Genomic DNA, 16461 nt, shown 5'->3' on the forward strand with positions numbered 1-16461 from the left:
TCATCTGAGGACCCACTCAGAATAAATGTACTGACTCCCTCCTTTTATAGCTCATATACCTTATCTTTTAGACTGACCATAAGGACATCTGGAACTTTGCTTGGCAGATGCTGAATTGGTTTTACACTCTCATCTATTTTGAGAGGACATTCACAAACAGAACATTCTAATGCTATAAGCTCATCATTGTACTCCTATCAGATCTATTTCACTCAATTATTTAATGTGCTCCAACATTTTTCAAACCTTTTTTGGTAATTTGAAGTTTTCAGTCTAAACTTTATACTTGCTTTGGCTAAGATTTTGCTTGCCATCTCCGATCTGGAACACCAGATATATTCCTGATAAAGGAAACACCAGATTCCTGATGAAGGGCTTTTGCCCGAAACATCGATTTCGCTGCACTTTGGATGTTGCCTGAACTGCTGTGCTCTTCCAGCACCACTAATCCAGAACACCAGATACATGTTCTGTTTGTGCACTGAGCTATCTGTACCTCCTTGTTCTGCTTCCTGATGCATATAATTGGATGCAATTGATCTGATTTCTTGTCACATTGACCAATGGATTCTTTCACTGTACTTGATCCTGTACCATTTTTAATTTATCTTCACTTGGTCTTCAACACATTCATTTAATGCTTTCAAAATTTCTGTTGTCTTTTTATTGCTCACCAGAGATTTAAGGTGACTTGCATGCTGAAACGACCTCTTTCCAACAGTGGTAAGAGATTAGCTATATGCTGCAGTTCTGGCTTGTTAAGTAGATATGTCATGATGTTGCAACTTTCCCATTGTGTATGCAAGTACTGCCAAATCTGCTTTATAACACCACTCATCTTGAACAGAGTTTCCAGAGAAAATAATGTTGCCACTTTGTCTAACCTAGTGTTTCAGCTGTAACCTGATTTTTATTCTTTTTCAGTTGCTTGTGGCATATTTTCGCACTTCTGAACATTCCTGTGACACTCAGTCAATATCTGTACTTTCTACAACTTTTCAATATTCAGTGTCAACTCCCTTTCTAACACTATGGTACATGCACTCAGGACTGCATTCTGAGCTGTACTACGACTTGCTTGAAACTGATTGCAAGATGGGAGCCTCGTGGTAAAGGCCATATGATTATGGCAAGCCAGGAGGCCCACTAGCATGGATCATATTTATTATCCAAAAACTGACCTGGCTTTGGAATCACAATATTTATACGGCTGGTCTAAATAATTTTCTTGTCAAAGTTAATCCCATGAATGCTAATGGTGGGATTATTGGTGGTGCAATAATGCCATTGAGTATCAAGGATCTATGCTGGCTGGAGATGTTCATTTTCTGGCATTTGTGTGATGTGAATGTTTTTTCCTAATTATTGGCCAAAGCCTGAAAGCTGAGTGCTTTTATGTGAGGATAGATGTGAGGATGCACCTCCTCTACGATAACACTCAACACTGGAGCCCCCCAGGATATGTTCTCAACCCCCTCCTATACTCCCTATACACCCACGATTGTGTTGCCAAATTCCGAACGATCACTATCAACAAGTTTGCTGATGATATCACGGTGGTAGGACAGATATCAAACAATGATGAGTCAGAATACAGAAAGAAGATAGAGGGCTTGGTGATGTGGTGCAATGATAACAACCTCTCCCTCAATGTCAGCAAAACAAAAGAACAGATAATTGACTTCAGAAAGAAATGAGGAGAAGACGTCCCCTTCTAAATCAAAGGAGCGGATGTTGAAAGGGTTGAGAGCGTCAAGTTCTGAGAAGTGATAATAACCAACAACCTGTCCTGGACTTCCTACATGGATGCAACAGTCAAGAAGGCACAACAATGCCTCTTCTTCCTCAAGTGGTTCAGGAACCTTGGCATATTCATAAGGACCCTCACCAACTTTTATAGATGTACCTCTGAGAGCACATTGTCTGGGTGCAAAACAGCCTGGAATGGCAGCTGCTCTACCTAGAACTGTAAGAAACTATAGAAACTAACGTTCAATCCACAGACTCCATTTATATGGCTCATTGCCACGAAAAGGCTGCCAACATCATCAAAGAACTATGATGTCCTGATAATGATCTCCTAGAATGATCTCTTCTGTCAGGCAAAAGATACAAAAGCTTGAACACATGCACCAGCAGATTTGGAACAGCTTTTTCTGTGCCATTATTAGACTGATGAATACTGTCTAACTTCAAATAACGCTGATCTTGCTAATATTGTTCTTGCCTAGTGCACACCCTGTGTGGTGTCCAAGTTTTATTTTTCACCCTATGATCTGCATGCTCTTGCTGACTATGATCTGGCTGTACTGCTCATAAGCAAAGCTTTTCATTGTATTTATCTACAAGTGACAATAAATCAAATCAAATGCAGACTACTTTAATACTAGAGAAGTTGCGATGTTACCAAGCAATATGACATCATGAGCAACTCTGTCCTCCCTGTTTCCTACATTACTGCAGTGTCTTAATTGGACATAAAATATATTGTCGTAATTGTTGAAAATACCTTCCAAATGCAATTTTTTCCTGTTCTTCTTCAATGACTGAAATCACATAAGTCAGCATAACCTTAGTATTGGATCAAAGGTTTAGGGTGATAGGGGAAAGATATAAAAGAGGTATAAAAGAGACCTATGGGGCAACTTTTTCACATAGAGGGTGGTACGTGTATGGAATGAGCTGCCAGAGGAAGTGGTGGAGGCTGGTACAATTGCAACATTTAAGAGACATTTGGATGCGTATATGAATAGAAAGGGTTTGGAGGGATATGGGCCGGGTGCTGGCAGGTGGGACTAGATTGGGTGCGATATCTGGTCGGCATGGATGGGTTGAACCGAAGGGTCCGTTTCCATCTTTAAATCAAACGCCTTATTTATCCACTACATCAGAATGAGACTCTTTTCGAAATGAATACAGTCTGACCACAGATTCGTTTTTTCCCTTTTTTATCATGCAATTAGCTTGCTGGCCTTCCCAGTAAAATGGCTTGAATGTAGGAGACCGAAAGTGATGGTAGAGGGGTTGCTTTTCAGACTGGAGGCCTCTGGCCAGTGATGTGCCAGAGGGATTGATGCTGGGTCCACTGCTTTTTGTTATTTACATAAATGATTTGGATGTGAATATAGGAGGCATGGTTAGTAATTTGCAGATGCCACCAAAATAGGTGGTGTGAGTGGAGAGTGAAGATTATCTCAGAATACAATGGAACCTTAATCAGATGGGCCAGTGGCCTGTGGAGTTTAATTGAGATAGATGTAAGGTATTGAATTTTGGTAAGGCAAATCAGGGCAGGGCTTATACAGTTAGTAATAAAGCCTTAGGGAGTGTTTCCAACCAAAGGTGCAAGTGCATCGTCCTTTGAAAGTGGAGTTGCAGGTAGACAAGATGGAGAAGAAAATGTTTGCCTTCATTGTTTTGACCTTTGACAATAGTAGTGGGGATGGTTACCTTGCAGCTGTACAGGATAATAATGAGGCCATTTTTAGAACACTACATACAATTTTGGCTGTCCTTCCACAGGAAGGATGTTGTTAAACTTGAGAGGGTGCAGAAATGATTTATAAAGATGTTGTCTGGACTGGAGAATTTGAGCTAATTGTATCTGCCTCCACTACCTCCTTTGGCAGCTCATTCCATTAATGAACCAACTTCTGTATGTAAAAGTTACTCCTCAGATCCTTACTAAATCTTTCCTCTTTCACTTTAAACCTTTGCCCTCTCGTTTAGGACTGCCCCACCCTAGGAACAGGAACATAGAACATAGAACATAACAGTGCAGTACAGGCCCTTCGGACCTCGATGTTGTGCCGACCATCATGGCTATGACCTTGGCTATGCACCCTATCTGTATCCCTCATGATTTTTTAAACCTCTATAATGTCATCCCAGAGCCTCCAACACTCCAGTGAAAAAAGCCCTGTAGCTCAAACCCTCCAGTCAACATCTTTGTAAAACATTTCTGTACCCTCTCAAGTTTAACAACATACTTCCTATAGAAGACAGGTACAATTACAACATTTCAAAAAACATTTGGATGGGTACATAAATAGGAAAGGATATGGGCAAAATGCTGGCAAGTGGGACTAGATCAGACTGGGTTGTCGGGTCAGCATGGATGAATTGGACTGAAGAGTCTGTTTCCAGGTCATGAGACCCTATGATTCTATAATTCATAGTTCATTGGCATCAAACTATTTTGCAATGTCTTGAGAATATCATTAAGAGTTCTCTTTTTGTGCTTCTGGAGTTTGAGGATCCAGTACATTAGTCACGTTGACAGTTGCACCTTATATGACGGTCAGATGATCTGCATTTTGCTTTCTGCATATTCTGCTTAGCAAATTGTTTGTAGAGTTACATATGTATGGCGCTGTTCGACTGTGCCAAATATTTTCAGTTATCACTTTCACTATCTCACCTCTGCTTTGAGTCTCTCTTAATGGCATGACATGATCTTTAATCATAATTTGTCTCGGCAATTAGAAGTATGAACTTGGAACTTTACAGTATGGCACATGAAAAAGAGGCCACTAATCATATGTACATCCTTCTGCATCAATTCTGTAATACCTTTAAGAATTTTGTAAGTAACTATGAGATGTCTTCTCATTCTTCTAGACTCCAGAGAATAGAGGCCTACTGTCCTCAGTCTGTCCTCACCAAACAGTTGAAAATGTGTTGCTGGTTAAAGCACAGCAGGTCAGGCAGCATCCAAGGAATAGGAAATTCGACGTTTCAGGCGTAAGCCCTTCATCAGGAAGGGCTTTAACCTACTGCGAATCCTCTTACAAGGATGCCTTCCTTGAAGAAGCTCTCTTCCTCCCTCTACAAGGATCTCCAGCATCTGCAGACCTTATTTTTTACCCTCACCAAACAGTCCCCACTTTCCCAGGAATCAGTCTGGTGAATCTCCTCTGCACTCCATCTGTCAAGTATATTCTTCTGTAGACTAGGAGATCAAAACTGCTCACAAAACTTCAAGTGGGGCCTCACCTATGTTCTATATTATTTAAGCAAGACCTCTTTGCTCCTGCATTCAATTTTTCTTGTGATAAAGGCTAAGGTTTTGTGCACCTGCATGCAAGCATTAGTGACTTCTGAATAAGGACTCCAGAACTCTAGTCTCTTTCGATATGAACACATTCCAATCTCTCATTTCATAAGAAATAGGCTACAACTATGTTCCTCCAACCAATATGGATAATCTCACACTTGTTCACATTATGTTCAATCTAAATTTAAAATGAAAGCCATATAGTTCCAGACTACCAGAGGTTGCTTTCTCATTTTCTAACATTTCCCCATTGTGTGTCCATTACATTGGTTTCAACATATTGAATGGACAATGCAGTGCAATGATAGTGTTGTCACAAGACTGGATCTTGCTGGAGCGTGAGAAAGAGCATATAGACATTCAATCTACAAGAACAGCCTTATGGAATAGTATACATTATGAACATGAGAGGGAAGCAATCTGTCACCAAAAACAAGAGGGGAGCTTGCATCAAATCATCTTAGGCAGAGAAGAGGAGCTCTTCACTTTGACTTTAGATTACATTTGTTTTCTGCAAGACTTTAACAAAACGTGCATCTATGTTAAAAAGTGAAACTTTCTTCACCTTCCATTGTCTCCAGTGAAGCAAGACTGAAATCTTTAGGCCTGAAACATTTTAACCAGCTTGTTAAGGAGTGTGTGAACAAGGGAGCATATTCCCGTTTCACTATTAGCAATTTAAGTTTGTGTTAACTTTGTGGATGCCATCTTTTATTGTGTGTCAGTATGTGTGTGTAGGTGGAATGGATGTTTGTAGCAATTCTTTTGGCTATTGTGAGAAATAATCTGTTATTGTTTCTGCTGATTCAAAATTACAAGAAAGCCTGTTCTTTTTTTCATTTTTGAAGTCATAGAACTCAAAAAAAGAAAAGAAAAATCTTTTTTTTCTAAAATACAGCTTGTTGCAGTTAGCTTAGAGGTCAAAGAGTCATAGAGATGTATGGCATGGAAACAGACCCTTCGGTCCAAATCGTCCATACTGACCAAATATCCTAATTAATCTAGTTCCATTTGTCAGCACTGGGCCCATATCCCTCTAAACCTTTCCTATTCATGTACCCATCTAGATGTCTTTTAAATGTTGTAATTGTACCAGCCTCCACTACTTCCTCTGGCAGATCATTCCTTACATGTACTACCCTCTGTGTGAAAAGGTTGCCCCTTAGGTCCCTTTTATCTTTCCCCTCTCACCCTAAACTTATGCCCTCTAGTTCTAGACACCCATAATCCAGGGAAAAGACCTTGCCTATTCAACTTATCCATGCCCCTCACGATGTTATGAATTTCTCTAAGGTCACCCCTCAGCCTCCGACACTCCAGGGAAAACAGCCCCAGCAAATTCAGCCTCTCCCAATAGTTCAAACTCTTCAACCCTGGCAATATCTTTGTAAATCTTGTCTCAACCCTTTCGAGTTTCACAATATCCTTCCTATAGGAGGGAGACCAGAAATGCATACAATGTTCCAAAGTGGCCTAACCAATGTCCTGAACAGTTGCAGCATGACATCCTAACTCTTGTACTCAATGCTCTGACCAATAAAGAAAAGCAATATAAAACACCTCCTTCATTATCATTTCTACCTGTTACTCCACTTTTAAGGAACAATTAACCTGCAATCCAAGGTTTTTTTGTTCAGCAACACTCCCCAGGACCTTACTTTTAAGTATATAAGCCCTGCCTTGATTTGTCTTTCCAAAATGCAGCACCTCACATTTAACTAAATTAGACTCCATCTGCCACTCCTCAGCCCATTGGTCCATTTGATCAAGATCCCATTGTACTCAGAGGTAACCTTCTTCGCTAAAAACTACACCTCCAATTTTGGTGTCATCTGCAAACTTACTAAAGTGTGAAAGGGGGAAAAATTCTTCCCCATATGTTTTATAATATATAATATATACAACATGTAATTTCCAATTTTACTTCTATAAACCTTGTTACATGCTCTCTTCTGTGTTTTACTACAATATGGCATCTCAAAAAGTTTACCAGGGGATTATCCTGCAGACCGTGAAAGTTTAATCAAACTGACAGGAGATAGTTCCTGAATCTACAGTGTCCCTTTATTAAAATCCTAGTGCAACATCTAAAAGCATTACTTACAAATTTTGTGGAACTTGTGCTTGACATCTGCAACTGTAAATGAAGGTAGAATCTGTAAAATATGAAGCAAGACATTAGTTTGTGGTCCAGTTTCCCCACAAAAGCTTTTCATTCATGCTTCATCAAACAATCTGACCTGGTTTCAGACTTACTTACCTGATACTTTTGGCAGATAACTGGGAATGTCAAACTCATGCTAAAACATTGAAAACATCTTGTTTTGCAGAGCCAGGCTATTAGCTGCTTTTGGTGAAGTGATGGCTTCATTCTGATTCTCATTTGTCACTTTGCTGGCAGTTTATTTGTTCGGAAAACCTTTTACTTTTAGTATGCTTCCAGGAGTTTCTACCTTGAGAAAATCCTTGATAATTTGGCCAGGTGTTTCTTGCAGGTTAATAATGAAGAAGTTGGCCATCATTATTGATTAGAGTATTAGGTAATGAGAAGATGGAGGACATGAAGATCCATGTCAAACAATTGTGCAAAACATGGCCTCCTCTGAATGTGATATTCAACGATAAAACTTTTAACGTCAACAGATACAATGTTGTTCATCATTTTAGCGTTTAATTTTATCATTGTTAAAGCATTCAGAAGGTTTGCAATAAAACAGATAACTGAATAACTGATAAAAAAATTGAACAACTCATGTTTTGAAATCATATTTTTGTCATTTGCCTAGTGCTTTATCTTGTGCTTTAAGTCAGCTACCTGCACGTTGAAATACAGTTCTGGTGTATCTCAGGCTTTGAATGTCTGTGCATATGCTGTGCCAGAGGCTTAGTACTGCTTATCATTATATGAAGCTTTTTGACTCCACATGCACTGTACATTGCTTACATCTGTGCATCTTGTTTTGTGCTCCCTTCTGTGCTTCACTGCAATACATGGTTAAAAAGAAAAGGCCCTCAATACAGCTTTCTAACGTCGTCTCTCAATCCTCACTTCACATGCTCATTCCACCCTGGTGTGCTTTTTCTGGCTGATTTCAGAGTCATGTGATTAGGCACATCATGAATTTCATAAGCCTCATTATACCACATAAAAACATTTTCATAAAAAGCTGCATTTATCACTCAAACATCAGCTCATCTGAAGTTTTGCTGCCTCTTTTGTACTTTATTATCAAGTCTCGGCCCTCCATGACTGCCAATTTCATCAATCTACATTGGCATTGCTCCCTTAATATTTCCAACTTAAACTTTTCATTTTGAGTTGAAATCATTTCATAGTCTCCCTATCGCTAAAATATCTCTCAGCACTGTACACTTCAACACTGCAACATTCCCCTGCATCAACTGGCCCTCACATGCTCTTTGTACATCAACAATTCATCTTTATGGTTGAGAATTTTTTCCTCCATTTCTCCTCTTTCTCCACTTTCTTGCCACATAAGAGCTTGCAAACATTTTTTCCACACTCCTAATACTTGTTTCTTCAAATCAGTGATTGATATCTTCCTCCATGAAAACACCTTGGATTTATTTTTCTATTAATACAAGTTGTTGTTTGGTTTAACCTTATTTTTAGCTGTATCTGTGCTCTTCACTTCAAAAAAGGAGGCCAAATGACTGAATGGAACACAAATATTATATGTTTTCCAATAATGTGAATATTTCACACTGCAAGATCAATGGACATTTCCAAATTATCTCGTGGCTTTGCAGCCACGATTATGAATTTTACTTGAAGCCAGATCAATCAAAGAAAATGTTAAGTCACAATTGGTCTTCAGCGTTGCAATCAGCCTACTTCATGTTCACACTAAATATTCTTATAAATAGTGATCTATGATATACCAGGCTCCAGTCTTATTGCTACATTCTTGAGAGACTTTTCTTTAAAGTCTATCTACTTTCCATCTTCTATCCATCTAGTGATTCTACCCACACTGTGTTATCTATGCTTATTGGGAATCATCTCCATGACATAATTGAAAGGCTTTTTACATATTGACCAAATTCCTAGAAAGGGTCCCCATTCATGGCCCTGATTTTAAGAGATTATTTTTACTGTTCAATTTAATGAATGTCAGTGACAAAAATTACAACCAGGAACAGCAAGTCAAACCAAAACAGAGTTACTATCACTGGGCTCACAATATCGTGAAATTACAATACTCAATGACCCTTAAAATTGCTTAATTATTTCTAACTGTAATTTTACAAAGAACAGATCTTGAGCACTGAGCTTATAATTTAAACAAAAGTTAAAAATTGTTAATACTGTAACTTCCATATGACCAAGCTAAACAACAAAGTAAAATTAAAATCCAGGACTTAAGCCCAATCTTCTTTGATCATATTCCCCCACTCATTTCCCACAGACACTATTAAAAGATAAATTTAAAATAATTGTAATTTGACTATTCAGATAAGCAATTTCCAGTAGTGGATGCAATGCCTTTATGCAATCCTCGGATAATGAGTTGTTTACAGACAAATAAATATATATCCAAATTCAAAGTGACTGATGAATGTGAACAGTTCTGTGTACTTCCAGAACTAATTACTTATTTCTTACAAACTGGAATTCTTTTCTCAAAATATTCAACAACTCTTTAACTGGATAGAAACTAGAGGGAGTAGAAATAGAGCAGTCAGTTGGAAAGCTTCTAAAATCACTGTGCACTTGCCAAAACCAGTCAGAACAGGTTTTCACTTATTTTTAAAATAAAACCTATGTGCTCTCTGATTGGCTGGTCAGTTCTGGTCCTCCCCTGGCCAACCAATCAACATCCAACCAACCACCAGCCCTGGGCATAGCGACACATGGCGCTGAATCATCCACAGTGTTCCTTACATTAGTAATTAAGTTGCATTCTGCTCTCGGTCAGTCACCAACAGCAAATATTCGCCTTAGCTTATTTTCTCTTTCAAAACACACAGTTGTTCTAAGTTCAACTAACCCTCCTCTCAACCTTAACTCCATCAAAGCAAAGAGAACAACTAGAAAAATAAAAGAAAAATGGTGAGGGTCTCTAGACACACCTACTTTTGAAAGTTACAACACAAAATAATTTCAATTCTTTTATGTTTCTTTAATAATTCATAACTCAATGTCCAACTGATGAACATTTCACAAGCTAGCCGGAAAAGTTTAGCAGCTTTTCTTCTTCATGATCAAATTAAAGCGGACTGCTCGTGAACTTTGATAAACAAACCACAAAGAGTCATGGGAATAATTTCTGATGACGCATCTTCACAGGGCACTATTTCAGGTTCATTTCACTGCGTAAAACTCCCAATGTTAGGGGAGAGCTTAACATTTAATTATGAAAAAAACACCTTACTCACCTTTAGAAATAAAGCACTTCAGGACCATTTTTGGGATTTGAGTTTTATTTTCACTTGTGATGTTTATGATAGCATTATCTCACTTGTGGGAATAAATGCATCAAAACACCGAGCTCTGTGAAGTATTAATCATGCATTATCCTACCTCAGTTCACCCAAAGCAATCTAAATTAATCATATTTATGAGTCATTCTTGTTCTGTCTGCACCATTAATTACTAATGCTCTGACTAATGATGCTTATGACCAGGTACGCATAGATGATTTTCTCCTTTGTTGATCTACGGTGATGCCATATGTATCATTTCAGTTATTCTAAAATTCTGGAAGTAATTATATGAGCATGAAAAATTATTTGTCACTTACTATTATGAACATTATACATACATAGTTTAAAAATGTGGATGCGCTTTTCAATGATATTAATTGTACCATGGTAGCTTTACATTTCAAGCTTTTGATTATTAGGAATAAGCATAATGATTCTTCATGAAAAATCACTGCCATTGATTCATTCACAGTTCTACATTTCAAGTAATAGCAGTCTTTATCTTATTTTAACAATTATCAACCATGTGAATGTGGGAAAGAAAAAGGAAACCCAATGATGCGCTCTTAATTTTTGATAAGAACAAAAACAAAAGCCAGATGTCAGTTCAACATTATTAGTGGGCGGCATGGTGGCACAGTGGTTAGCACTGCTGCCTCACAGCACCAGAGACCTGGGTTCAATTCCTGCCTCAGGCGACTGACTGTATGGAGTTTGCAGGTTCTCCCTGTGTCTGTGTGGGTTTCCTCCAGGTGCTCTGGTTTTCCACCCTCCCCCTCCCCCCCCACAGTCCAAAAGATGTGCGGGCCAGGTGAATTGCCCACAGTGTTAGGTTAGGGGTATGCGCTTCAATGGGTCGGTGTGGACTTGTTGGGCCGAAGGGCCGGTTTCCACACTGTAAGTAATCTAAAAAAAACAAATTATGCTGCCATTTTTTTGGAGTCAAGGTAAATTAATTTTGGATGTCGATCAACAAAATGTAACAAAATGACCCACAAAATGCTATAGATCAGGAAACAATTGGCCAGCTCAACTCTCCTTTTTAAAAGGAAAAGGCAGAGGAATAACCTAATAAAGGTCTTGAGAGTTATGAAACATTTTGACAGAGTGCATACAGAAAGAGTATGTCTAACCTTGGAAGAATATATCGTAGAATCCCTAAAATGTGGAAGCAGGTCATTTGGCCCTTCAAGTCCACACTGGCCCCTTCGAAGAGCATACCCCCGCCAAAACCCTATGTTTTTCCATGGCTAATCCACCTAGCCTACACATCCCTGGACACTCTGGGAAATTTAGCATGCCAATCCATCTACCCTGCATATCTTTAGACTGTGGGAAAAAAACTGGAGCCATGATGAAACCCATGCAGACATGGGGAGACTGTGCAAACTCTAAACAGTTGCCCAAAGGTGGAATCAAGCCTGGATCCTTGATGCCGTGAGGCAACAGGTGCTAACCACTGAGCCACCATGCCACCCTTATTTATAAAGAAGCCGTCAATATATTGCCAACATGGAAACCATTAGGGAATTCAGAAGTACGTTCTTTATCCAAAAAGACTGGTGAGATTGTGGAATTCATTACCACAGGAGGAGCAATAAGTGTTCTAGCATAGATACACATGAGGGGAAGCAAGTTAAAAATTGAGGGAGGATGGAATAGAAGTTTATGATGATGTAGTTAGATAAAGAAAAAATAGTAGGAGGATTGAAGGGAACATAAACACAGTGTGGACTAGTTAGCTCAACAGCTTGTTTCTGTGCTGTAAATTCTTTTTTACAAAGCACTAGCCCTACGTTCCTCAGTTTATGACAACATTAACTTGAACAGATGCAGACACGAAGATGGAAATATCACAGTTGAAGCTGAATCTGCCAATTTTCTAAGATTTTCCCTCACATTTAGAAACACTGATGGAGCTGAGGAGGGGGAAGGGGGCGTTATCAGTAAAGCTATGTCCATTGCCCTTCTCTTCTGATATTAACTAGGAGACTGGGACCAGCAGAAGAATGGCCTCTGCTAAAAATCTGCATAATTCCACCTTAATTCCCTCCATCCCACTGCAAATTTGGGGTGGGATCACATGAATCTGTTGTCTGGAGTTTCACTCTAACACTGAGGATATGTTTGAGAATTTGTTCAAGAACTTTTAGATTAGATTAGATTACTTACAGTGTGGAAACAGGCTCTTCGGCCCAACAAGTCCACACTGACCCGCTGAAGCGCAATCCACCCATACCCCTACATTTACACCTTACCTAACACTGCGGGCAATTTAGCATGGCCAATTCACCTGACCCGCACGTCTTTGGACTGTGAGGAAACCCACGCAGACACGGGGAGAACGTGCAAACTCCACACAGTCAGTCGCCTGAGTCGGGAATTGAACCTGGGTCTCAGGCGCTGTGAGGCACCTGTGCTAACCACTGTGCCACCGTGCCGCCCACAAACTTGTAAGGCCAAAAGCAACAGATACATGGGAGTGTCACTAGTTGCAATGTCCTCTCCAACCCACACACCATCCAGACTTTGTATTAAAAAAAAACATTCTTTCACAGTCACTGCATCAAAAACCTTTTCTAACTGTACAAGGAATGCAGCTGATGGACTGTAGCAATACAAGGAGGCAGCACACCACCACCTTCTTGAGGCCAAACAGATTTGTCAATAAATGCTGACCTACACCAATACCCACATGTCACAAAGGAATAACAATAAAGCCACTCATAAATAACATACTCATTGATCAGTTCGGTTTACTGAAAATGGCATAAACATTGATGCATTTGCTGACATATACAAATTGATCTCCTATAATGCTGTAGTTGCATTCCTATCTGATGCAGTGTTATAGAAAGTTGTGCAATAGAAATAATGTGGCCTATGGGAAAAACAGAGCTAGGAGACGAACCACCAAAACTACCAGTAAAAATCGTAAACTAAAATGATAGTTAGCCTAACACAAACAAAAGCACAAACTAAGTAAATTTTGACCTGCTGTATAGCACTGTATTACTCTCCATTGGCATCTATACCTGATGGCTGCATTGTATTCTAGCCAGTCTTCTGATCCCATCCAACAGTAACACTGTACAAGTCAGATCCCAGAATGAAACCTGCCTTCATAGATCAAGGGCTGAATCTTAATTTATTTTACTAAGTGTCAGTTTTACCAAGTTTTTCAGAGGGTTTCACATTGTGGTGCTTGGGGTCATCAATCACCTTATTTTACAAAACCCACTTGATTTATTACCTACCCTACCCTTTGGTACACGTCTCACACATTCTAGCACCATCATACCATGTGATATTGCCAAAACAACTCACCACTTCCTGGATATCCCATGGTACATCCGTGATGCAGCATCATATTTAAAAATATATTGTGCACCCTAACAAGAGCTGTCAGTCTGGAGCTGCCCTGCATGGTTCCTGGCATTGGCCCTGGACATGGCAGACAAGGTGCCTCTCTTTGTTGGCTGGGAGATGATGATGGGGATGCAGTGATGCAAAGGCAGGATGTCCTTTTCTCCCAGGCAAACAGAGAACATCATCCGACGCCAACCTACACCAGGGTTGCCATCCAGACCAATACAGTCTTGACCATCAGAAGGAATGTACAGAATGTGGGAAGAAGATCAATGACTTTCTCCACTCAGCCAGTGAAATGACACCATCTGCTCATTGATACCTCACACTCACTCTAGCTCTGCTACTGTACCCACCATTTCCTGTTACATCTTCCCCACTCACTCTCATTCTTGCTAACATCTGACCCTGACTATCCCTGAATCTCTTCTGCACAGCCTACTCACCCCCTCGGACATCTCCACACAAGCACCAAAAGATGCCACCCATCCAGCTCTCCCTCACCTACTGTGTGCAGAGTTTCCAGACTCTGACCACCCTGAGCAGCTGGCTGACCACATCCGATCCGCCCTACTCATATTTTTTGCAGTTGATTACCATAGTGATTAGCCACTGAACCAGATTCACATAAGTTTGCAGATATTCTTTAACATCCAAAGACTTTTTTTTAAACAAAGAGAAAGAGAGAAAAGAAGCTCTTAATATAAACAACAAAGCCAAGTTTCAAACTGCTCTTCATTATTGTCCTTTTACTGTTAGTCAATTCCAGTGAAATTTCACTCTCATCTCAACTGTTAAGTTTTTTAAGTTAACAGACTGCTCCCAGCCTCTTGTCCTCAGGCTGTAGAGACATTTTCATGATGGTTTTCCAAGTTCATTAGCACAAACAGTTCATGATGCCTTTTACGGACCTCCTCACAAGAAAGCGCATGGGTCAACTGATCATGAAATGCCGTCGCGGAATCTAGTCCTCCATGCACCGCGACACCTAGTGCCAGGGATGAGAATCGTGTAACAGCAAACAGGAGTTCAATTTATAAATAAAGGTCGCCAATTTGCAAATCACGTTACACACAAATTGTGTTTAATAAATGTGCATTATAGAAGAGCTACCACAGTTAGAAACAGGAGCATTGTAATGCTGGAACTAAGTTTTAAAGTTTAATGCAGTTTAAGGATGTTAATTGAAATAAAAACAAAGTCTGACAGCACTCATGGAGAGAAAAACAGAGTTAATTTTTTGACACAAATATGACTATTCCTCAGAACTAAAGAAATCTCAAAAAAGTCTTAAGTTGTTTAAATTAGGATTCCAGAATTCTGCAGATCAAAGCTAAATAACAGAATCATTTGCCTGTTTTGAAAATTATGGAAAAAAATGCATTAAAAGAAATTGCTAGTTTGGAGACAGCATGTCTGGACAGAGTGTGATGTTTATAACCTAAAAAAAGTCTTATATTTTATTAACAAGAAATAAATTGTCACCAACTTTCCAGTGAGAATGAAACATAGATGGTGAGACATTGCCACCTATTGATGATGTGATATTTGAAATATAAGGATCACAAGACAATAGGCTTACAATTCAGAAAAACTCATCTGGTAACATACATCAAGATTCAGTCATTAGTTGATAACTGCTGAGAACTGACTGAAATAGTAAATAATTCAGATATGGATTATAAATATAAATATAAATGTATAGATCTGCTTGTACGTTGTCTTAATTTCAATACAAATCTTAAGCTGATTTAGCTTTCATATGTAAGCTTATACCATTGAAAATAAGTGACTCAGCTCATCAAAACATTTTTTCTAATCCTCCTAATCATATACTGTAGTTCTGAATCCCAATTCTGAGACAACTTGCAATATTTTTCTTCATGAAGTAGGTTTTCCTTTCTTGAAGCTTGTACTTATACAGAGCTTTTTGTAATACAACCGCAAGCAGCGTCTTGGGTCTACCTACAGCAGATAGACTGCAGTGGTTCAAGATGGCAGCTTGTTCCTAACGTCTGAAGGCAATGAGGGTTAGCACTTAATGCTGGTCCAGCTAGCAAAACCCTCATCACATGAACGTATAAAAGTATTCTTATAAAGGTAAGGGCAAATATCAATCAGAAGTAGAAGAAAAAGACAAAGCAAGCCAAGGTATGGACAAAACTTAAAAATGTGTTGCTGGAAAAACGCAGCAGGTCAGGCAGCATCAAAGGAGCAGGAGAATCGACGTTTCGGGCATAAGCCCTTCTTCATAAGCTTTTGCAGCAACACATTTTTAAGCTCTGATCTCCAGCATCTGCTGTCCCCACTTTCTCAAAGTATGGTCAAAAGAATGGATGTGAGAAGTTGAAATTTATGTGATTGCAAAGATATTAGAGCACATCTTGGAACTTAGGAGTAGACAAGACCGCAAAGATGGTGTGAGGTGAGCCCTTGGTTAATTTGAAAACAGAGGCAAGAATTGTTTGGTTATTAGAAAAGGGCTGCAAAGGAAGAAAGACTTAAAAGAGGGCAGGAATTTGTAGAACTAGAGATGAAATACTTCATAATTATTGCTGCATGACTCAACAAACCAATAGGAGACTTGG

General features: G+C 39.3%; 1 protein-coding gene across 1 annotated transcript in view; it reads right to left on the bottom strand.

The window, feature by feature from the left end:
- The window catches only part of LOC132826184 (trans-2,3-enoyl-CoA reductase-like), a 129551-nt gene that overhangs the window by 100068 nt on the left and 13022 nt on the right, over nucleotides 1-16461 (bottom strand). The window contains exon 2 of the mRNA XM_060841832.1: nucleotides 7161-7212. Coding sequence (XP_060697815.1) covers nucleotides 7161-7212 — 52 coding nt within the window. The remainder of the gene's footprint in view (nucleotides 1-7160; nucleotides 7213-16461) is intronic.

This window comes from Hemiscyllium ocellatum, chromosome 2 (genome assembly GCF_020745735.1).
Source record: "Hemiscyllium ocellatum isolate sHemOce1 chromosome 2, sHemOce1.pat.X.cur, whole genome shotgun sequence".
In the NCBI taxonomy this organism is placed as follows: domain Eukaryota; kingdom Metazoa; phylum Chordata; class Chondrichthyes; order Orectolobiformes; family Hemiscylliidae; genus Hemiscyllium; species Hemiscyllium ocellatum.